Here is a 23,414-nt window from a genome sequence, read left to right as displayed (position 1 = left end):
GACCAGAAACGGAAGACAGAGAAACCCAGAGCGAGAGAGGAGGAATTAACTTGCAAGGGTTGCAGTGGATGGCAAGATTCCAGTTAGAGCAGGAAGTGGAAGAAGGCTTCAGGAAGAGGTTTAACATTTAGAGCAGCAGTTCTCCAAGTCTGGCCCCCAAACCAACAGCGCCAGCATCATTTGGGCATTTGACAGAACTGCAAACTCTCCAGTCCACTCCAAACCTAGTAAATCAGAAATTCTAACACTCTAGGAGCAGGACAGAGGAATCTGTTTCAACAACCACTCCAGGTGATTTTGCTGCCCTGCAAGTTTAAGAATCATCAATATTATTCTCCCATATTGTAACAGAATATGTTTACCAGGAATGGGTCTCTAGCAAGAGAAAGAAAAATCCTCTAAGGAGAATTTCCCATTGCATGCTGAGCTAGGATGGCAAGGGTAAATGTAAGACATGGCTGAATGAACTGCCTTACAGTTTTCAGAAATAACAAATCCTGGTCCTTCCAATCTGAGCCAATTGTGTTACTGAAATAAACTTTCTAAGACCAAGGCTAGGAACAGTTACTAAAGGGAGCTAGAGAAGGAGCCAGCCTGGACTGCAGCAGCTACTCTTTAAAGAGAGGAGAAACCCCAGGGAAAGTGGCAGAAAGTAGGAATAATGAGTTCCGGGGACCCTGAATGATGAGAGCAGCAACAGATGCTGGTGGAGAGGGAAGGACACTTGCTCATGACCAAGATCTGGCTCCACTTTGGTTCAGCAAAGAACAGACACCCTTCCCTAACTGCATGCAGGCACCACCCCAACCTGCTGAGCTGTTTCAGCTGCAGCTGTTTATAGGTGGACTGTGCTTAGCCAACAGGATGAGGATGTATTTGAGGATGTGGGTAGCTAACCCAGTAATCTCTATAACCTTGTAATTTTTCTGAATCTAATTCTAGAAATAATAACAGTCGTGGGAAAATAGCAATAAGACCTAAGCAAGTTAAATACATAATTTTTCAATGTTATTACAGGGTATCCTAGCCCTCCAAAAAACCCTCAAGCAATCATGCTAGGGTTTACGACTATAGGTCTTTTGAGTGCAGCAAAGCCCAACATGCTTTATACTGTTGAGTTAAATGAAAAAAAAAAAAAAAGGAGCACCTGGGTGTCTTGGTCAGTTAAGCATCTGACTCTTGACATTTGGCTCTGGTCATGATCTCAAGGTTCGTGAGTTAGAGCCCCGATTCAGGCTCTTCGCTGACAGTGCAGAGGCTGCTTAGGATTCTCTCTCCTTTGCTCCTCCCCTGCTCGTGCTCTCTCGCTCTCTCTTAAATAACATTTTTTTTTTTAATGAAAAAACTAGTGCCGACAAATGTTCATACTATGCAAAAAAGAGAAAAAAAATTTGTTCTATGATACATAAATATTTCTGGATGACTTCACAATTAATTGGTAACATTTGACATTGGGGAAGTGGCTGAGGGAGAGAAGAGGTAGATTTTTCCTGATTAAACCTTATGTACCTTTTAATGTGGACCATGAAAGGATGTTATGACTCAAAAATAAATTAATAAGTATTTTTAAATAAATAAAATAATGAGCTTTTATTATCCTTGACCATAGAGACAAGCCACGCCTAGAGTCTCTGGGGATTCTGGGAACTCGCCTGGGGAGGGGAAGGCTGCAGCAGCACCTGGAGGGAGATTCCTCAGAAACTACCCCCCAGTCCCGCCCCCCCGGCAGAGGCAGCTCAAGGAGTCACAAACTGCAGGAGCAGCAGGAGGAAGACAGTGACCAAAGCTTTCCTGCCTGAAATCAGCCACCGTCCAGAGCCAGTGCCCTGGCAACACACAACTCACCCTCCGGGGGGGCACGTCTTCACCAGAAGGCAGGTAAGAATTCAAACGCGTGACACCGAATGCCCTGCTCTCTCAGGGCCTCCGAGTCCTCCCCGATTCCACCCCCGCTGGTCCGGGGCCACCGTGTCTGATTTTGAGAGGAGAATGTGGAGTAAGTCCAGTCCTCGTCAGTCTGAGTCTGAACTGTCATTCGACTTGGAAGACTTATGCTTTCGTTTCTTCTTCTTCTTCTTTTCTTTTTTCCTTTTCTTATGCTTTTCTTTCTTCTTCTTTTTCTTGTGTTTCTCTTTACATTCTGAGGAGCTGGAGCTGCTCCCATCTTCATCGGAGGTGGAGTCCTCCAGTAACTGTTTTAACTGCTGTATCCTAAACATGGAAGTTTGACCAAAGAACCATATTTAACTTAAAAAAATTGCAGATAACAATGATGAAGAGCAGCAGTGAGGGTAAAAAATGTCCTGAATAACCACCTTGCTGAAGACGGTACTTATTTTTATTTGTGCATGGCTTCCCCGTTCTTGTCCACAGCCATGCCTATCTGACAGGACTGTAACCAGTGTACAGCCATTCTGCATTCTTTTCATTGTCCTAAATATTTCTGCATGTGTCTCGAGTCCTTACTACATAACTTGTAACAGATGCCTACTTTCCTTACTCACCGCCCCCAACTGCTCAAGTAATCTACTTCCTCAAACAATTATTACTCAGAGTTGCCAGTTTGAGAAAAACAAACTCTCCCATTTCTTCACTCTATCTTTGTTCATGTCTAAGGATAATTTTTGACAATAGCTCAGATCCTTGAAGACACTGGAGAAGATAAACTAAACTATGGTTGCCAACATCACTAGCTGTGGTGTGAGCAGACTGGGCCAAGGCCACTGCTTTAAGCTAACCCAGATAGAACAAGGCTGGCCTGCTCATTCCCCACACACTGGCCTTTCCAGTGATCCCTCCTGCCCTCCACGTATTTCACAACTAAAGTACCACAATTACGAAACCACTCGTCTGATACCAGAATGGGTATTTCCAACTTTATATATGAGGGTATTATTATCACCTCACCTTACATCCTTTTCATGTCTTTTATTCTCTCGTATGATGTCATACATGGGATCTTCATGTGCCTTGAGGGTTAGAGAAGGGTAAGGTTGGATTAGGGCTTCACGGACTGTTGAGTTAAATTTAAATTAAATCCGTATTTCACTGAAACCTGCTTTTTTTCCTGTGTGGTGTACCGTTTAACATGTTCTTGTGGTGCTTGGGTGGCTCAGTCAGTTGAGTGTCTGACTCTTGATTTTGACTCAGGTCATGGTGCAGAGGTCATGGGGTCGAGCCCCAAGTTGGGCTCTGCACTGAGCGCTGAGCATGGAGCCTGCGTGGGGATCTCTCTCTCACTCTTTGCCCCTCTCCCTGTTCACACATTCTCTCTAAAATAAAAATGAAAACAAAAAGTTCTAATGCTTCTTAAGGGTTACTGTCACTGCAAACCTACTGAGGCTTTAACAAAGAATTTTCCAATTAGAAAAATACAGATTGTAATTTAAATATCCTTTACAAGAACATAAACCATGGCAGAATCATGAAATACTATTCAAGGTAGAAATATTGAGGTAATTTGCTTTGTTCTGTTTGGAAAGATGACCAAGAGATGGTATTAAAAAATGCAAGTAAATTACAAAATGATACATAAGAATGGAACATTTATAGGTACACAAAAATATATGTTAAATGCCTCAAACAAAGTCTGCACGTATACCAGAAGTACAGATAATTTAAAGTGACTTGAAAAAAAAAAGTGACTTGAATTATTTAAAAATAAGATTACATGTAGGAGGAATGTTACAGTATGTGAATTATCTCAATTTTAAAAAGGAATAAATCTAATTTGTAGAAATTTTAAATGTTACCAAAAAATTATGTTAAAAACAACTTATTACCTCCCTACCTAGGGATAATTACTATTAATATTTGGTTTCTTTCTTTCAATAAATGTTAATACATTTATGAAAAATTATTAATCCTATTATATGCACTGGATTGTTTTTTACTTATGTCTTCATGAACATTTTTCCATGACATCTTCTAAAACATAATTTCTGGGGTACCTGGCTAGCTCAGTCAGTAGAAAATGTGACTCCTGATCTGGAGATTGTGAGTTCAAGCCCCACACTGGGTACAGAGATTACTTAAAAATAAAAAAAATAATTTAAATGTTTTATTCATTTAAGAGAGAGAGAAAGAGGGAGAGAGAGAGAGAGCAAGCATGTGACTGGGGAGGGGCACTGAGAGAAGGAGATGGAGAAGCCCGAGCAGGCTCTGTGCTATCAGCACAGAGCCCATTGTGGGGCTCAAACCCACTAACTGTGAGATCATGACCTGAGCCAAAATCAACAGTTGGATTCTTAACTGACTGAGCCACCCAGGCATCCCTAATAATAAAACCTTTTTTTCCTAAAAATAAAATCTCAAAAAAAAAAAATTCCTAATGACTAATTTGTATGTCAGAGAAATTTATGTTAATGATATATTAGACTACTAAATTTCCAATTTTTCTTCAATTTCCATTGTTTCAATCATATAATTATTAGAGTTATCCTTATACATACATAACCTTAGACATGAACAGTTGTGTATATGTTGAAGTTTTCTTGTATCTTTAAAATAAATTCCCAGAAATGGGGTTTCTGAGTCAAAAAAATAAAAAGAGTATGTTCAAATTTTTTGCGATTTATCACCAAACTATGTTCTATACTATCTATAAAAATTGACATTTCACCTAGAAGTGGAATGATAGATCAAAAAGAAATTATTACAGATTATTAAAATGAAAACACAACATCTTAAATTCTTTAAAACCTTTAGAGAATGTTGACCCCAGTCTGACATATACTGATAACCTCAATACATCCAGACAGTAGCATATTTCACTTGGCAGAGCAGTTAGTGAATGGTAAATTAACACCTTTTGGAGATGACTCTATTAAAATAAAGTAAGGAAATAATAGGTCTATTTTACTATCATCTAAAGAGCATATATAATTTATACACACACTTCTAGCTTATAAAGCTATTTAATCTTTAAAAACTAGGAGGGGCACCTGGGTGGTTCAGTCAGTTAGGCATCTGACTTCAGCTCAGGTCATGATCTCATGGTTCATGAGTTTGAGCTCTGCATCGGGCTCTGTGCTGACAGTTCAGAGCCTGGAGCCTGCTTCCAATTCTGTGTCTCCCTCTCTTTCTGCCCCTCCCTCACTTGTGCTCTCTCTCTCAAAAATATATAAATATTAAAAAAAATTTTTTAAATAAATAAAAACTGGGAAACTAGAGGAGCCTGGGTGGCTTAGTCAGTTAAGCATCTGACTTTGGCTCAGGTCCCACAGTTAGTGGGTTTGAGCTCAGAGCCTGGAGCCTGTTTCGGATTCTGTGTCTGCCTCTCTCTCTGCCCCTTACCTGCTTGCACTCTTTCTGCTCTCTCTCTCTCAAAAATAAATAAACATTTAAAAAAATGGGAAACCAAACCCCTAATTTATTTATGAAACATGATATTTTATATAACTTAAAAGAAATTATTGAGTAAATAAAAATGTCTGCTTTAGAAAAAGAATCACTAATCCCAAGGTGTAAACAAATAACACTTGAATAAAAAGTTAGTTTTTTGTTAATTAATCTGTCACACAAATGTAATTTAACAAGAGATGTAGTCAATACTAGATACTTTGGCCAAAAAGCTTCTGTGAATGTATTCTATGTGAACTTCCAGTTCACTGATTACTGCCTGGTTCATTAATATTCACTATTTCTGTAAATTTACAAGGTGGGGTTCTACTTACTACTCTGAACTGTTCTAACTTTTGGTTGCCTTTGATAAAAAAAGGACATTCTTTGTCGCCTGTTCGGTGACCATACCGTTTACAACGCCAACCTAAAAACAAAGAAAAAAGGAAATATTTCTGTAAGATAACGGTTTCATTTAATGAAGATGAAGAATCTGTTGATCATATTAAAGTTTTTCTTCATTAAACTCCAATTCTAAAAGCAAATGCAAGGACTGGATGAACCATGTAAGATCCTAGAAACTGATTACTTCCCTAAGCATCCTTTAATCGTGCAGCTTTAGGAATAAATATTACCTCATCAGATATGTATTAACCAATCCAATGTAAAAGTACTGTGAAGAGTGAATTTTTTTTGTCTGTAGCTTGCTGTATTTTTCAAAGAGTAGGTCTTTTCTATATATCAAGTGACTCTGATCCTCATTTACAATTTTAGACACTAGAGCAAATAGCTTCTTTCTCTGATTGAATCAACAACTGCACAAATCCCTCACCTTTAATTAAACCAAATCACAAATTCTCTTAAAATGTTAATTTCATTAGCACTCTAATACAGCTCCACCTGCTGAATAGGGAAATTGTTCTTTGTAAAGTTTATTATTTAAAAGCAGACAGCCCTGATGAGGAATGGAGAGGAAAGATAATAAAATACATACACAAGTTCGAGGGCAACAGAGGGAAGCATACACCTTTGTGGAATTTTAGTGACAATGGACATGGCATCAGACATTGAGACGTGGGGAAAATGAAGTGGTGAACAAAGCAGGAATGGGTGAGATGCTTATCATTTTTCTCACCTGTTTTTGTCCTCTCAGAATCATCTAGATTTGAGGCACATAAGGAAGTCATATGAGAAGAGTGAGCTAAGTGAGACCCTGCGTTTGGTTGTTAAGCAACTCCAACCAAGGAAGTCAGGAAGCAGGAAAAGGAATTACAGCTAAGATCAGCCAGGTTTGCTTCATGCTCACAGCTACTAAAAGCATGAAGTGAATGAGAAGGGACGTTTTTTCTTTTTTAATTTTGAGGGTTGGATGCAGGAAACCATTGAAAAAAAATTAAGTTTGGAGAATCTTTATTGATTGCCTCTGAGATGACCCCGCCCTTCGTTAACTCTCCTAATTATTTTAAAATTTAGGAAAGAAGGATTATACTTATTCAAACCAAAGTCTTTTTTTGTGTTCAAAATTCTTTTATCATTAAAGGAAAGGTGATTCTTGCCATTCAAAATGTGGTCATGTATCCAGATGGCCAACAGACACATGAAACGATGCTCAATGTCACTCATCATCAGGGAAATAAAAATCAAAACCACACTGAGTTACCACCTCATGCCAGTCAGAGTGGCTAAAATGAACAAATCAGGAGACTATAGATGCTGGTGAGGATGTGGAGAAACAGGAACCCTCTTGCACTGTTGGTGGGAATGTAAACTGGTGCAGCTGCTCTGGAAAACAGGATGGAGGTTCCTCAAAAACTTAAAAATAGAACTCCCCTATAACCCAGCAATAGCACAGCTAGGAATTTACGCAATGGATACAGGAGTGCTGATGCATTGGGGCACATGTACCCCAATGTTCACAGCAGTACTTTCAACAATAGCCAAATTATGGAAAGAGCCTAAATGTCCATCAACTGACGAATGGATCAAGAAGATGTAGTTTATATATATCAATGGAATACTACTTGTCAAAGAGAAAGAATGAAATCTGGTCATTTGCAACAATGTGGATGCATCTGGAGGGTATTATGCTAAGTGAAATTAGGCAGAGAAAAACAGATACCATATGTTTTCACTCATATGTGGATCTTTTTTTAATTTTTAAAAAATATTTATTTTGAGAGAGAGAGAGAGACAGAGTGTGAGCAGGGGAGGGGCAGAGAGAGAAGGAGACACATAATCTGAAGCAGGCTCCAGGCTCCAAGCTATCAGCACAGAGCTGGACGTGGGTCTAGAACTCAAGAAACGAGAGATTATGACCTGAGCCAAAGTCAGATGCTTAACTGACTGAGCCACCCAGGCGCCCCATCATATGTGGATCTTGAGAAACTTAACAGAAGACCATGAGGGAGGGAAGGGGGAAAAAAAAGTTACAGAGAGGGAGGGAGGCAAACCATATGACTCTTAAATACTCAGAACAAACTGAGGGTTGATGGGGGTTGGGGGACACGGGAAAGTGGGTGATGAGCATTGAGGAGGGCACTTGTCGGGATGAGCACTGGGTGTTGTACAGAAACCAAGTTGACAATAAATTATATTAAAAACAATAAAAAACACAAAATGTGGTCATGGACAAGCAAAATCAGCAACATAAGGGATATTGTTAGAAATGCAGAGTGTTAGGTCCACCCTAGAAATACTGACACATACTAGAATTTTAAAAGATTAATTGGTGATGTATAGACATGCTAAAGTTTGAGAACCAGTGTTCTAGATAGCACTACAATCAATAAAATCAGTGAAAATATGTAAATGTACATGTGTCTTTTATCCTGTCTGGTATGAGTCCAAATTTTGTAGGCCTGAGCTTAAATGATGGGTTTGTAGAGGGGGGCTCTTTAGAAAAAAAATACCTTGCTTCGGCAAATTTTGCAAAATCATATGACCATATCAACATATCATTGGGGCCCCTGCAAGCCCTTGAAAATCACAAGTGAGTAAAACTGGCTCTGGTCCCAACTCAGACACTTACTTTCCATGTCAACACAACTTAACTGTAAAATGGTAATTGAAATGCAAGTAACCTCCTCGTAAAACAAAGCAGTGGTTTTCAAACTTAAAAAAAAAAAAAGATGTAGATTTCTGGGTAAAGATGACAGACTAGACACATTTACCTGTTTTCATCCCCTTCCTGACCTTCCATAAAAATGAAGATGAAGAGGATTCTTTACAAGGGGAATACGCCAAGAAGTACTTCAAGAATGGCCAAGTGACAACCTCCATCAAAGCACTAAAAATAGTTGCCAATTTGCCCACATCAACTTACTTGAAACACTGGAAATTAATCAAAGTTTTATCACAATTTGAGGAGCATTCATTCAAGAAAAGCTAGTGGAGTTTGGTAAGAACAGCAGGATTTCTGGCATTTTAACCAGGCAGACTCCCAGCCTCTCTATGGATTGCTACCATAATCTTGAAAACTAGCAGCCTTGCAACCATGACAGCTCTGAGAAGCAGCAATCCTGCACCCTCAATGGAGCAAGGCCAGTTTTTGAGCCCCTCAAAAAACCCTAACCTCAAAGCACAGAGCCACAGTGGCAGGGTGTTGTTGCTATTTAGCCAGTCATGTAGTTTACTCTACAGGCAAAGCCCAATCCCTCAGGATATTTGTTGAAAACAATTACCTGCAATTGTTTTAATATCACAGCTGCCAACGGCTGTGATATGGATAAAGAGGAGCCAAGCTAAAAAATTTTAACAATCTGGGTAATGTGTCCATAGAGGGCTTTTAAAAATCCTGACACAGGGGTGCCTGGGTTGCTCAGTCGGTTAAGTGTCTGACTTCGGCTCAGGTCACGATCTCACAGTTTGTGGGTTCGAGCCCTGCATCAGGCTCTGTGCTGATGGCTAGCTCAGAGCCTGGAGCCTGCTTCAGATTATGTATCTCCCTCTCTCTCTGACCCTCCCCTGCTCATGCTGTCTCTCTCTCTCAGAAATAAATAAAACATTAAAAAAATTTTTTTTTAAAATTCTGACACAGTCCTGGGAACCTAGAAGGCTGTGCACATGTGCCAACGTTTATTTTGTTTTATTTTTTATTTTTTTAAAGTTTTATTTATTCTTGATAGAGGGGGAGAGAGAGAGAGAGAGAGCACAAGTGAGCACATGAGCAGGGGGAGGGCAGAGTGAGAGAGGGACACAGAATCCAAAGCAGGCTCCAGGCTCTGAGCTGTCAGCACTGAGCCCAACATGGTGCTCAAACTCACGAGCTGATAGATCATGACTTGAGCCGAAGTCGGACACAACTGACTGAGCCACCCAGGCAACCCTGTTTTTTTGATAGTAGCCATCCTAACAGGTATGAGGTGATATTTCACTAATTATTGATGCTGAGAATCTTTTCATGGGCTTACTGGATATCTGTGTATCTTCTTTGGAGAAATGTCTATTCAAGTCCTTTGCCAAATTTTAATCAGGTTGTTTGTTTCCTTGTTTTAGGAATATTAGGAATTCTCTATATATTATAGATATAATCCCTTATCAGATATATGATTTGCAAATATTTTCTCCAATTCTGTTAGTTGCCCTTTTTCTCTTTTGTTAATGTCTTTTATTTGCAAAATTTTAGTTTTCATGAAGTCAAATTTGCCTGTTTTTTCTTTTGTTGTCTGTACCTTTGGTGTTTTACCCAAGAAATCATTACTAAGTCCAATTTTGTGCAGCTTTGCTCTGTTTTCTTCTAAGAGATTTTATAGTTTTAGGTCTTACATTTAAGTCTGTGATCCACTTAGAGTCAAATTTTATACATGATATTAGATAAGGATCCAACTTCATTCTTTTGCATGAGGATGTCCTTTTTTTTTTTTTTTTTTAAAGACTGCCCTTTCCCCATTTAATGGTCTTGGTTCCACCATAACAAGAGACTGTAACAACAAAGATGAGTCACCATATAGGAAAACAGGAGATTCAACACAGGAAGGAAGCTAAGGGAAACTGCAGAATGAGTGTCTTAGTCAGTTCTGACTCCGATAATAAAATATAGAGTGGGTCCCTTACACAACAGGAATTTATTTTCTCATAGGCTAAAAACTGGAAATCTAAGATCTGGATGCTGAAAGGCTTGGTTTTTGATGATTACTGTCCTCCTGGCTTGCAGATAGCTGTATCATCTCATGGTGTGTCCTCACACAGTGGACAGAGAGCAAGCTCTCTGGTCTCTTCTTAAAAGGAACTAATCATATCATCAAAGCTGCCCTCAGTACTTTATCTAATCCTAATTACCATCCAAAGGTCCTATCTCCAAATACCATCCTACTGGGGATCAGGGCTTCAATATATGAATCTGTGGAGGAACACAAACATTCAATTCATAACACAAAGTGAGGAGTGCCTGAGTGGCTCAGTTGGTTAAGTGTCCGACTCTTGATTTCAGTTCAGGTCACGATCTCATGGTCATAAGACTGAGCCCCTCATTGGGCTCTATACTGGGCATGGTCCTTGCTTAAGATTCTCTCTCTCCCTCTCCTCTGCTTGCTCTCTCTCAAACAAACATAACACAAAGTGAAGGGAGATTTCTGCGTGATAAGCATGGAAGCAACCATTTTCAGAAGAATGTAATTGATTGTCTCAGGCATTTGAAGGTCTTAAGATTCAACTTTTAGAACTATGTGAGACTGAATAAGAAGAAATCAGTATTTGGAAAGCAAAAACAGTAACAACAAAACAAAACACATACACATAACACACACCAAAACAAGGCAATTGCTAATCTGTGGGGGAAAAGAGGAAATTATTCAGGATGCATGAAAAGGAAAAGTAATCAGTTTACTATATGACTCAGCTCTGGATATAATTATAACAAAGTAAATATCAAAGGATTATCTAACCAAAATTATGAAAAAACTATTTTCGGCAAGATGTGATATAGTAAGGGTACATGTGTGTAGTAAGAGGTAAATTCTCATCTTCCATGGTACAATGTCAACAAATACCACCTACACCTGAAAAATCAATGCAATATAAATGTGATCTCAGGCTTTTGAAGATAAATATCAAAATAACCAACTAAAAGAGCTAAAAGTGGGAATGGAGAAAAAGAGATTGGGAACTACTTTAATTATGTACATGATGAATCTTTGTACAAACGTCTTTAAAAGGCAGCAGTACCCTTTCTTCAAGTCCCAAATACCATTAAGCTGGATGAAGGTGTTGCGGCTCTGGGGAGATGGGGGCGTGCATGCACAGCACGCCTGCTCTGGACCCCCTCTCTGTGGCTGCAGCTCCTTTCAGGTCACACGGATGAAACCTTAACACCACTGATGGGGGGTGAATGACTGAGGCAAGACCCAAAGGGACCTGCCCTCCAATGCATCCCTGTCCCTCGTGGCATTTCTGCAACGCAAATCCTTTCTGTTACTTGAATATTACCGAGGCGTGTACTCCAAAGGCAGCTACGGTCCTGTGGGCAACCACTGCCCTTGGGAGTGAGACTTGCTCTGCCTCTTACGTCGGACACTCACTAACATATGCAGGTCAGCTTCCTTAACTATGAAACAGAGATCATGCCTCGGCTTAGCAGGGCTTGGTGAGAAAAAAACAAAAAGGAAGTAAACACACTTTGTAAGTCGTGGTGTGTAAGTTGCGTGTACTGAGGAGTGTTACCTGAAACTCTCCCATACTCACACTGCATAACTTTGACTTCTTTCCCCAGGGGCATCCAAAGTCCTTTAGTTGGTGCGTGAGCCAGAAATTCCCTGGCATGTTCGTTGCCTGGTACGTCTGGTATACAGTCTTCCGGCTTAGTCTCATCTTCCTAAAAAAGGAAAAATGCGTACACAACATGGCAAAAGAGCACTGGAATTCTCTCCTACCTGCTTCAGAATGCAGCCCTGCCTGACTCTCACATGGGCTGGACATGCCCATGTCATCCTAAGTTACCCTCTCCGGTAGAAAGAAAGACAAATTATACCTGACAGAAAACCCAGAAATAAATGTACCAGAAGAACTAGATCATGAAAATGAAGTAGTTGTTCTTAGAGAAAAGTTACTATTAAAGCAGAAATTTGCCCTTCATATAGGAATAATCTGTGAGTTCCAAATTCTTAATTTTTTTTTAATGTTTTATTTATTTCTGAGAGAGAGAGACAGCGTGAGCAGGGGAGGGTCAGAGAGAGAAGGAGACACAGAATCTGAAGCAGGCTCTAGGCTCTGAGCTGTCAGCACAGAGCTGGACATGGGGCTCAAACCCATGAACCGTGAGATCATGACCTGAGCTGAAGTCGGACGCTCAGGTGACTGAGCCACTCAGTGGCCCTGTGAGCTCCAAATTCTAACATACATTAGATTCAAAGATCAAAAAAAGGTTCTACTACCTCAATATCCTTGTGAAATGAGGCAAGGTATAACAAAGTAGGGGCGCCTGGCTGGCTCAGAAGTGTGCAACTCTTAATCTCAGGTTTGAGGTTTAAGCCCCATGTTGTGTGTACAATTACTTAAAATTTAAGGGGCCTCTAGGTGGCTCAGTCACAAGCATCCGACTTCAGTTGAGGTCATGATCTCATAATGGTTTGTGAGTTTGAGCCCCATATTGGGCTTTCTGCTGTCAGCCACAGAGGCACTTTGGATCCTCTGTCTCCTCTCTCTCTGCCTCTCCCTCTCTTTCTCTCTCAAAAATAAATAATTAAAAAGAAAAAAAATAAATTAAAAAAAACATAAGGTTGCCTGGCTGTTTCAGCCACTTAAGCATCTGACTCTTGGTTTTGGCTCAGGTCATGATCTCATGGTTCGTGGTTTTGAGCCCTGCATCGGGCTCCGTGCTGACAGTGCAAAGCCTGCTTGGGATCCTCTCTCTCCATGTTCCTCCCTCCCCTGCTCCTGCGTGTATGCTCTTTCTCATTCTCTCTCTCTGAAAATAAATATAAACGTAAAATATTATATATAAATGTTATGTTAAAATACTTATTATACTTTGAAGGCCACTGTCATGTTTTCTAGTCACACACCTGCTATATCTGAGTTGCATACTTACCACTGAATATCTACATTTACAATTAAAAAGTTTTTTTCAGTTTCATGAATACTAAATCTATAGTGGAAGAACACTTAACAATCTTTTAAGTAAAAATTTTTAATATATATTTTTTATTTTTTTATTTTAGATAGGCTCCACCCCTAACACAGGGCTTAAACTCATGACCCTGAGATCGAGAGTCTCATGCTCTACCAATTGAGCCAGGCAGGCATCCCTAAAAATCTTTTCTTTTCATTCAAAGTGAGCATGCATAAAGTTGCTCTGGCCTCTAAAGAGCCCTCGAAGCCTCACTCACAGGCACTGGACAACACGGCCCGGTGCTGGCAGGGAGTGGTAGGGGGTGTCCCGCACCAGGGGCTGGACTAGAGGAGCTTCCAGTCTCCACACAGACTACTGTTCTCTGAGCTGATGACACTCAGGAAACCAGCAGTGAGTCCGAGATGGAGCACAGAGCTGGGAGAAGACGCAGCCACAGCAAGAGACAGAGAAGGGGACCAATCGCTGAGGAACACGTGGGCCTGCCATTGTTTCTTAGGGAACAGACACACAGCTGATTACATTTCTATAAGGACACAGGCTGGAGACACAAAGCCCAAAGTGTACGGACTGACTGGCATCTGCAGGGAGAAGCAGGGTTATGATAAAAGGCTGGTCCAAACCTTATGCAACAGGTTTTCGTAACAAGTTACTGAGTCAAATATGTCTGAGAGAATAACCAAAGGAACAAACTTCACACTGACCTTGATAAGCCCAGGAGGAGGTTTTTCATAACTAGAAAGGAAAAGAAAAAATGCCATCAATCATGTTAACAGGAAAACAATACATTTTAATGAGCAAAAAGCAACTGCAGGCCAAAATGAAAAGAATATCTTTAGTACAACCTTAAAACTACGTTAGATCTAAAGCAGTAAAATAAGGGGCGCCTGGGTGGCTCAGTCGGTTAAGCGTCCAACTTCGGCTCGGGTCATGATCTCACAGTTCGTGGGTTTGAGCCCCACGTCAGGCTCTGTGCTGACAGCAAGCTCAGAGCCTGGAGCCTGCTTCAGATTCTGTGTCTCCCTCTCTCCCTGACCCTCCCCTGCTCACACTGTCTCTCTCTCTCAGAAATAAATAAAACATTAAAAAAAAAACAGTAAAATATGCCCAGCAGTCAGAGATCTTATATAAGTAAACTGATGCTACACCACATCCTGCAGAGATCTAGCACTAAAATTCACTGAAATAATAACTTGGTGTCTGAGCCCAAGGACTTTATTTGTGAAGAAGAGAAAGCAAGAGATTGCAGGGGAAATGTGCGGGAAGACACGTGAGCTAATCATGCTTCCGGACTGTCACTGTTGTCAGGTTACTGACCTACCATAACCTGCACTTACTCAGCATGGAAGATGCTTATGGGGAGAAGGTGGAGGAATCTGTTCTAACTTGGATGGGGCAGTGCAGCGGGGCACGAGCAAAACTGGAGGGAACGGCTTGTTGCAGGGGATGGAGGTGACGGTGATCTGTCCTAGAGGCTTCCCCTCCATTTCCCTGCCGCCCCACCCTGCCCGCAGAGTGACCATCCATTCCTCCGCTTTGTGCCCGTACTGACTGGACTCGGGGTGCAGGACCCCTGCACGGGGCCTGGACGACACTCTTTACTGAATGCTGCTAGAGTAAGCAGACGTATGATGTGTGGGAATCACCAAGGAGCTCACAGACCCCCAAGGACCTTAAGGGTAAAGACACATCATGCCTATGCTCCCGATTCATTTTCACTTCCTATCACTCTGTCGAAGTGCCCCAAAAGGGTTCTGAATTCCAAATCTGGAAAATCAACACCAACTGCTAATGTTCATTTAAAAAAGATTTTTTTTTACGTTTACTTATTTTTGAGAAACAGGGAGAGACAGAGCACAAGTAGGGGAGGGACAGAGAGAATGAGACACAGAATCTGAAGCAGGTTACGGGCTCTGAGCTGTTGGCACAGAGCCTGACGCAGGGCTCAAACTCAAAAACTGTGAGATCATGACCTGAGCCAAAGTCAGATGCTTAACTGAATAAGCCACCCAGGCGCCCTAATGCTAATGTTCATTTTTAAGTACTGACTAACTATAACTAGTAGCTATAACACTACTAGCCATAACCCACTACATGGGTATTTGGCTTTTAATTATGAATGTTGATAGGACCAAAAATGAAAATAAGAATGAAAAAAAAAAACATCATAACCAAATATCCTGGGTGCATTCAATACCTGCAAAGAATGTTTTACTGAGGATATCTAGGCATAGCAGCTGGTTTAAAACTGTGAAGACTCCAGTAAATTGTAAATGTGAGTACTTTAACATTGCTGCACCCAGACGGTAAAGCAAAGGGTGACTAATTAAATTTTCTATAATGAAAATGTATTACTTTTGTCAACAGATAAACATTGATAAATCTTAAAAGAGTGAATTAGATATTGATATGGAACAATCTCCATAATAGTTTAAGTTAAAAAGGGGGGGAGGGGTTGAGGGAGGACATAGGGAGCAACACATGTATTTGGTAAGCTCCTATTTGTGTGTATGGGAAAAAGGAGACTATATATGGCCACACACACACACACACACACACACACACACACACACAAAGCTATCTCTATATGGATGCCTAGGAAATTGGTTACATGCGTGCCTCTAGGGAGAGGAACCAAGGTTCATTAATGGGAGAGATCTTGATTTTGCACTGTATTCACATCTATGTGTATTAACCCACAAAACGCTTTTTAACTGCAAAAGAAAAATAGTACCAATAGTATCTACATTACAGCTATGTTGGTATTAGCCCAGATTAATGTATCTCTGAGAGAAAAACCGAAGATAAGTTGGGACTAAGAAAGAAAACTGGAGCCAAAAATATGCTATTAGGAGTCCATATCTGCTATAGAGTTATAGAGGCTGGATTTCTGTTTTAACAATGCTATTTCTGTAGTTGTTTCAGGAATATAATCCCCACCCTAGCCCTAACCAACTTGATATTTTCCTCCCACAAAAAAGGAGCAGGTACAATAGGCAATACTAAATTTGATATTCAGAAAATATTAAGGGTTCAACATAAAAACTCGCTCCTTGTACAAGTAACCAGTCAATTATTGTTGCCGGCATGTTGCTAGGTATTAAAAGGGAGAACTAAGAGCATAAAGATATAACTAGTTACATCCAAAAAAACATAAAATGAAAACTACTTTCAGAAGCGTCAATAACTCTTTGAAACTGCCCTGATAAAAGGAAATGTTCTATCTTCTTGGAGGATAAGATCCCAAATTCTAGGAGGAGTATTTTTCAGTTCTAAATCAGTGTGAATGAGAATCCTGTAGAAGTAAAGCGAGGCAGAGTGGAAACTTCATGGGATTTGGAGGTAAAAACCTTTGGTCTGAATTATGATTCGTTCTCACTGTGTACTTGGGGCACGTTACTTAACCCCCCCAGAGCCTCAATTTCCACATGGGTGAACAGATCACGTCATACACTTCACAATGCTGGCTTCTGTCCCTTCTGTTGAAGACAAATCCGTGTCTTCAATCCTCTCAAAAGCTTCATGAGGCACCTTAAGACTGAAGGGTGCGCTAGCATCAGAGAGGCCAAGATCTGGACCAGCAGAGGTGGAAGAAAACAACTTGCCAGGTGGTAAATGACAAATGCCAGGAGACTATTCTTGAGAGCTTTTCTGAGCAGACAGGGGAGGATCTGCCCCATGAAGATTACATAGTAAACAAGTAGACATCAACAGACTTAGCTTCTTAGGCCTGGTATAGTGATTGTCCAAAGCAAACGCTGAAATATTTTCTAACACAAAGTGGTGGCATAACATAGCAAGAACAATGGAAATCTGTACAAATTGGGGAAATGATTCAGTTCATCTGCAGCTATTCGTTAGAAATATTTATGCAAAGAGACCAAAGGGAGTTTGCTGGTACATTCTATGAATCCAATAATCCAGTAATACCTCCTCTGAGCCACAGAATTGTACAAAAACAACAGATGGCCAAACAGAAATCCAAATTCCTGAAAAATCTGTAATTGTTATTGCCAAGATGAAAAGGAGTGTGATGGAACTACACACTGTGAAATCTATTATTAGCAATGGCATTTCCTTTAAAAAGTCCATTTACAACTGTTTTCACAAATGTAAAGGAAGGTAGTTGATGACTGAAGGGTCACATTGAAAAGAGCAGGCCAGTCTCCAACAACGCAAAGCATTTTGTGTCAGAGCTCTCAGGTTAATTACAAAGGATCTGACTCCTTTGAGAGCTTTTCTTTATATATCGTCTTAGCAGAGGTAACAGAAGTGCCTGAAACAGAAACGGGGTATTTACTGAATAACTCAGGGAACAGCAAACTTACAAGTTAATCTTCCAGAGCTAATCAGAGTGGCAGAATCACAGAAGAGCACCGAAAGGCCGTAAGCCCAGCGCCCAGCTGATGTTTCCAACTCCTCTACAACCTGCCCTTCTCCCACAGGCTACGGGCAGTGTCCTCGAACCCGCTGGAACCGGGCGTGCACGGTGCCTGAAGTGAGGCCACGCGCCCCAGCAGGAACGGGAGACTCCGGTCCTAATTCTTCCTGCGGAGCTGGAGCTGGGCTCTCCGTAGCTCCCACCCTCCACGCTGGTCCAGATTCTCAGGGCTGAAGAGAACAAGTCGCCACGCTCTTCCACCTGACAGCCGCCTTCGGGATCTCTAGGGACAGTCCCGCACCCCGTTCTGCGGCCCTCCCTCCGCGCCGCCCCAACGGCACAGGACGGCCGCTTCTCGTCCCTCCATCGCAGCCGATGAAGACAAGGCGGGTTTGGGCCGGTTCCCTGGGGGCCCGCTGCACCGACACCGTGAAAGGGCAGGACCGCAGCGCTCACTGCACTTGCCGCGCGTTCAGTCCCCAAATCGCGACGCAGAGCCTACTAAGTGCCGCCGGATCCTCAGCGCCCGCCGCGCAGAGCCCGGGCCGCACGCCGACCTCGCGCGGGGAACCAGAGCCCGCGCTTCCCCTGCCCGCCCAGGCCGCTCCGCGCGCGCGNGAAAAAAATACAATAAAAAAACAGCTTTGAAGAAAGCAAGATCTTGCTTTTCTATAGAAAAATTCTCTAATTTTCCAAAGCATGGTTAAAACACAGCGTACAGTGTATTTAGACGTTTGGGTGCTGGGTGAAAAGTTGTATATACTGAGCACTTTTTATGTGTTCGTCATTGAGCTAAGCCCTTAAAAATGGGTGATTTAATCTTTAAAAACCAATTGCTGTTATTACCCTTATAGAATGGAAGGAACCCCGGGAATTAAATAACACGCAGAGGCAATAAGTCATGGAGCAGAGATGCAAAGTGTTAAGTGCTTAACAAGGTTGCATTTTGAAAATGTGTCTGTTATGTGAAGTTATAATTGTTTTAGCTATAACATAATGGAAGAAATCACAAAGGAAATCTAACAGCATAGGGACTATATCCCTCAAATGTGGTGTTTAAGATAATTAGTACTTAAAATATATGAAGAGCACCTTCATATTTATTAGAGAAAATCCAAATAAACAAAGGCTTTGAACGGAAACACATGTTACACTGATTTGTCCCATAACTTGGAAATTAAGTTTCCCTCTGGGAGGGAAAAACTGGTGCATATATCAGTCCAGCTGTTGATGTAAGTTACCTGGACCAATAAGTACCCTGTAAATACCTCGCAAGACATCTTCATCTAGTCAAAAAGAATATAGTCTAAGGAAGAAATGTGACGACTGAGAAACAAAGCAAGTGTAACTTAATCGTTTACAGAAAGAAGATGGTCGATAGAATCTAGAAAAAGAGAACCTAGGTAAAATAATCCGGTGGTGTTTGTCCAGCACTGTCCACTAAAGACACAAATTATATAAACACGCATGAGTGTTCTGACCACTGGAGAAATATGCAGCATTTGGAATAAGGCATGAACTTGACCAAATGTGGCCTCATCTCTTTTTTTTAATTTGAAGTGTAGTTGACATACAATACTATATTAGTTTCAGGTGTAGAACATATTGATTCAACATTTATGTCCATTAAGAAATGTTTACCTTGTGTGTGTAGTTACCATGTGTCACCATGCAAAGTTATGGCAATATTATTGACGATATTCCCTTGCTGCACTTTTCATCCCTGTGACTTATTTATCTTAAAGCTGGAAGTTTCTGCCTCTTAATCCCCTTCACCTATCTCACCCATCTTCCCACCAATCCCTTCTAGCAACCACCAATTTGTTCTCTATTTTTTGTGCTCTAGAATTTTTTTGGTTTTTTTGGGCTCTAGATTCCACAGGTTCAGGAAATCATGGTATTGTTTATTTTCTCTCTGACTCACTTCCCTTAGCATAATGCCTTCTATGTCCATGTTGTCAAAAATGGCTAGATTTCATTCCTTTTTACGGCTGAGTGATATTTCACTGTATGTGTATAACACATCTTTGTCCATTCATCTATGGATGGACACAGGTTGTTTCCGTATCTTGGTTGTCGTAAACAATGCTGCAAAAGTTGGCTCCATCTTAAAGGAAATACCTTTCAATACTACCTAAGCTCCTCTGCTCTGATTCCATTCCCACCCAACAACATCCTGACAGTGTTTTACACCAGATCCTAATATGAGGAGAAAGGTGTTTTTGTCAGATCTGAGCACTGGGGTCAGTGGAAAGGTAGGTCTCCTACTGTAGACTAATAACTTGACATTGCAATTTGTAATTTAATATCTTATGACTGTAGTTATTGTGGCAGATGGTATTATTCCAGTCACCTGCAGTAATTTCTCCCATGTCACTTGTTTTCTACAAATGACCTTGATACTACTCCCACAGAGAGGTGGGATCTATGTCCCTTCTTGAATCTAGACCAACCTTAGTGATTTGACTGTAACCAGTAGAAAGTAGTGGAAGTGATGCCTCATCATTTTAAAGATGAGGTCAGAAAAGATTAGATAGTTTCCAGTTGGTTCTCTTTAAATATTTGCTTCTAAAACTTTAAGAAACGTAAGCTGTTCAACTGCCCTGAAGCCACCATGCATTGCTGAAGTCCAAGTTAACTAATGAAGAGAGATCACATGAAGCGACCTTGAGATTCAATAAATAGTGCCTAACCACCCCCAAACCCTAGTCAGATGACTCCATGGTACATAGCAGAGTAAATCTAAGTGTCTCACCCCAACCAAGCTGAACCAGAATTGTTCCTGCCCTCCTTGAGAGGCTTTGTTGATGGCCAAGCTATGCCCCTAAAAGTAAAAAAAAAAAAAAAAGAAGAAGAAAAAGGAAAAGAAAGAAGAAGGCAGAAAAGATAAAAATTAAAAGACAACCATAACCAGGGGCACCTGGGTGGCTCAGTTGGTTAAGCGTCTGACTTCGACTTAGGTCATGATCTCACGGTTCGTGGGTTCGAGCCCCGCGTCGGGCTCTGTGCTGACAGCTCAGAGCCTGGAGCCTGCTTCAGATTCTGTATCTTCCTGTCTCTCTGATCCTTCCCTGCTCTCTCGCTCTCTCTCTCTCTCTCAGAAATAAATAAAACATAAAAAAAAAAGACAACCATAACCAGTGATCTTATAGCAACATAAGCAAATACTCTGAATACCTTGGGATATACTTCTATGCAGAAACCAATTGAATTGGGTTTCTCTTACTTGCAATTGAAGGAATCATGACTGATTCAAACATTTGCCTAACATAATGATTTGATCTCTCCCTGCAAGGCAGTACTAAGGGAGATGGATACAAGAAGATCCAGGGATTGATAATTCTACTTCAGCAAATATCAACCAAAACTCTTTGAATTATGTAGCTGCCATGGAAAGAGTCACTGTGATCAAAGAGCTACAGCACTCTGGTCAAACCAATATCATACACCCGTCTTAACTCACAGGGGCAGGATTAACAGCCTGGGAAAGGGAGTTCCTCAAAGTGAAATCAAGGTTCTGTTAACAGAGGGTGAGAGGAGACAGAGAGAGTGGAAAGGGATTCTCGACAGGGAAAAATAGATGTGCAGTTCAGACAGCCTCTCCCAATACCGCCTCCTGGCCTGCATTCTAGGCATCTCTGCTTTATGACTAACATGTTAGAACTTATAAAGCAGTGAAAATCTTTTGATCCTTCCCTCGAAGCGAGTCTGGGTTCTTTGTGTATTTTGACACCAGACAGAATTTTCCTGGTCATTCATCCAGTGTGATATGCCTCTGTGTTCACTTCACAGAGGCATGATGGACCCCCATCTACCCAAAACTGGTTCACTGTCAAGACTGATGATACCACATATGCATCAAGAAGGTAGGAAGAGGGGCACCTGAGTGGCTCAGGCAGTTGAGCATCCAAATTCAGCTCAGGTCATGATCTCGCAGTTCGTGGGTTCGAGCCCTACATCGGGCTCTCTGCTGTCAGGGAAGAGCCTGCTTTGTGTCCTCTGTCTTCCTTTCTCTCTGCCCCTCCTCCACGCATTCTCTCTCTCCCTCTCCCTCTCAAAAATAAATAAAACATTAAAAAAAAAAGAAGGTAGGAAGAAATTTGTTGTTCACATATTGAGACTTTCTGGAAGAGCAGTTCAGACACCTAAGCTAGTCCAAAAATGACTTCAGCAAAAGAAAGGTGAGTGGCTCTGGGTTTTACTGTGTTTAAGAGGTGAAACTTGGTGAGTGTTCCCACATACAGGCCAAGACTTTGAGCAATTTGAACTCCCCCCACCTCGCCCACATGTGGGACAAAAGGTGAAAGTGGAGGTGAGGCTTGCAAATTCCAGTGGTCAGCATCAAAACTGGAGTCAGATGTTTATTACATAGCGTCATCTCTCAGACTCAGTCCCATTTCCTGGTTGTGGTGATAGACTTAATGTAGTAGCATCTCATCCATTAACCAGGGAAACAAACAGGAATTCTTTCCTTACTGCTTATAATTCTAAAACATCATTCTTACCTGTCCCACATTATTTGTGCCTGTAGCATCTGGAAGGGTGTGCAGGTATAGTTTCTTTACAGAAAGAGAGTAAAGTGATTATTACCCAACCATGAATACGTAGGGAGTCAGTCTTCACTTTGTACCAAAGCACCTCTCCCAGGGGGGAGATGACTTATTTGTATTCCCTCCCTGCTCTATCTCCCGCCTCAGTTTTTTGTACCCTCTACCCCATCCTAAGATACCAGATTAATTCTCCAGGCCAGCCAGCGGGCCTCAGTGTGGGCCCAGTTGTGGAGGGGTGGCTGTAGTAGACCCTGACTCTCTCTCTTTTTTTTTTAATGTTTTTTTATTTATTTCTAGGAGAGAGAGAGAGAGACAGCGTGAGCAGGGAAGGGTCAGAGAGAGAGGGAGTCACAGACTCTGAAACAGGCTCCAGGCTCTGAGCCGGCAGTCAGCACAGAGCCCGACGCGGGGCTCGAACCCAGGAACCGCGACATCATGACCCAAGCGAAAGTCAGTCGCTTAACCGACTAAGCCACCCAGGCACCCCATCCCCCTGACTCTCTTTTACTGGCTAGGTTTTAAGCCTTTCAGAATAGAACTATGTTAAAAAGACTGGACTTTCTCCGGCTTATACTGATCACCTTTCACAGCATAACTTTGATGCCATTATTTTGCTGACAAGGTATATTATTTTACCCACCTATTTTTTTTCCCAGAAGAATCTAGATGAAGTTATTGTCTTTCAAATAATTCATAGAAGAAGGAGTGTAGCGATCAATTCAGGGTAGTATGAAAAAAACCCTGCAGGTTTGTACACGTTGCTCTATTTACCTGGGAGAGGAGACTCTCCCTGACATTAGGCATAGCTGCTCCACTTGTCAGATGCCCCTTGGCAGATGCAGCCCTGGGCACAGTTGGCACAGCCCGTGGGGCAGCCAGGGCAGCACCTCTTCCTACAGGATGAGCATTTGCAGGAGCTGGTGCAGGTGTGTGAGCCGCTGGGGGTGGGCACGAGGAGTTCGGGGCTATTCTGGGGTGCAATGCAAAGTGTTGAAGAGATGCACTTGGGCTCCTGGAGGTGTGGTGGTCCACAAGGTGTATTTCACTAGCTTTTATCTTATAAGTGACCTTTCTCCACTGG

The 23,414-nt window shown here is 41.5% G+C and overlaps 1 protein-coding gene across 1 annotated transcript; it reads right to left on the bottom strand.

The window, feature by feature from the left end:
- Positions 1-1,575: 1,575 nt before the first annotated feature.
- Positions 1,576-19,572, bottom strand: RP9 (RP9 pre-mRNA splicing factor). The gene is made up of 7 exons (XM_077775359.1): positions 19,569-19,572; positions 18,286-18,301; positions 14,107-14,137; positions 12,019-12,148; positions 5,676-5,767; positions 2,908-2,969; positions 1,576-2,211 (listed from the first exon to the last, which is right to left on the bottom strand). The coding sequence occupies exons 1-7, from the start codon at positions 19,570-19,572 to the stop codon at positions 2,013-2,015; spliced, it is 534 nt and encodes a 177-aa protein (XP_077631485.1). The 3' UTR covers positions 1,576-2,012.
- Between the last annotated feature and the right edge of the window lie 3,842 nt (positions 19,573-23,414).

This window comes from Crocuta crocuta, unplaced genomic scaffold, assembly GCF_008692635.1.
Source record: "Crocuta crocuta isolate KB4526 unplaced genomic scaffold, BGI_CrCroc_1.0 scaffold197, whole genome shotgun sequence".
Lineage (NCBI taxonomy): Eukaryota > Metazoa > Chordata > Mammalia > Carnivora > Hyaenidae > Crocuta > Crocuta crocuta.
Note: the sequence above shows the minus strand (reverse complement) of the source record. Positions and strands in the feature narration are given on the sequence as shown.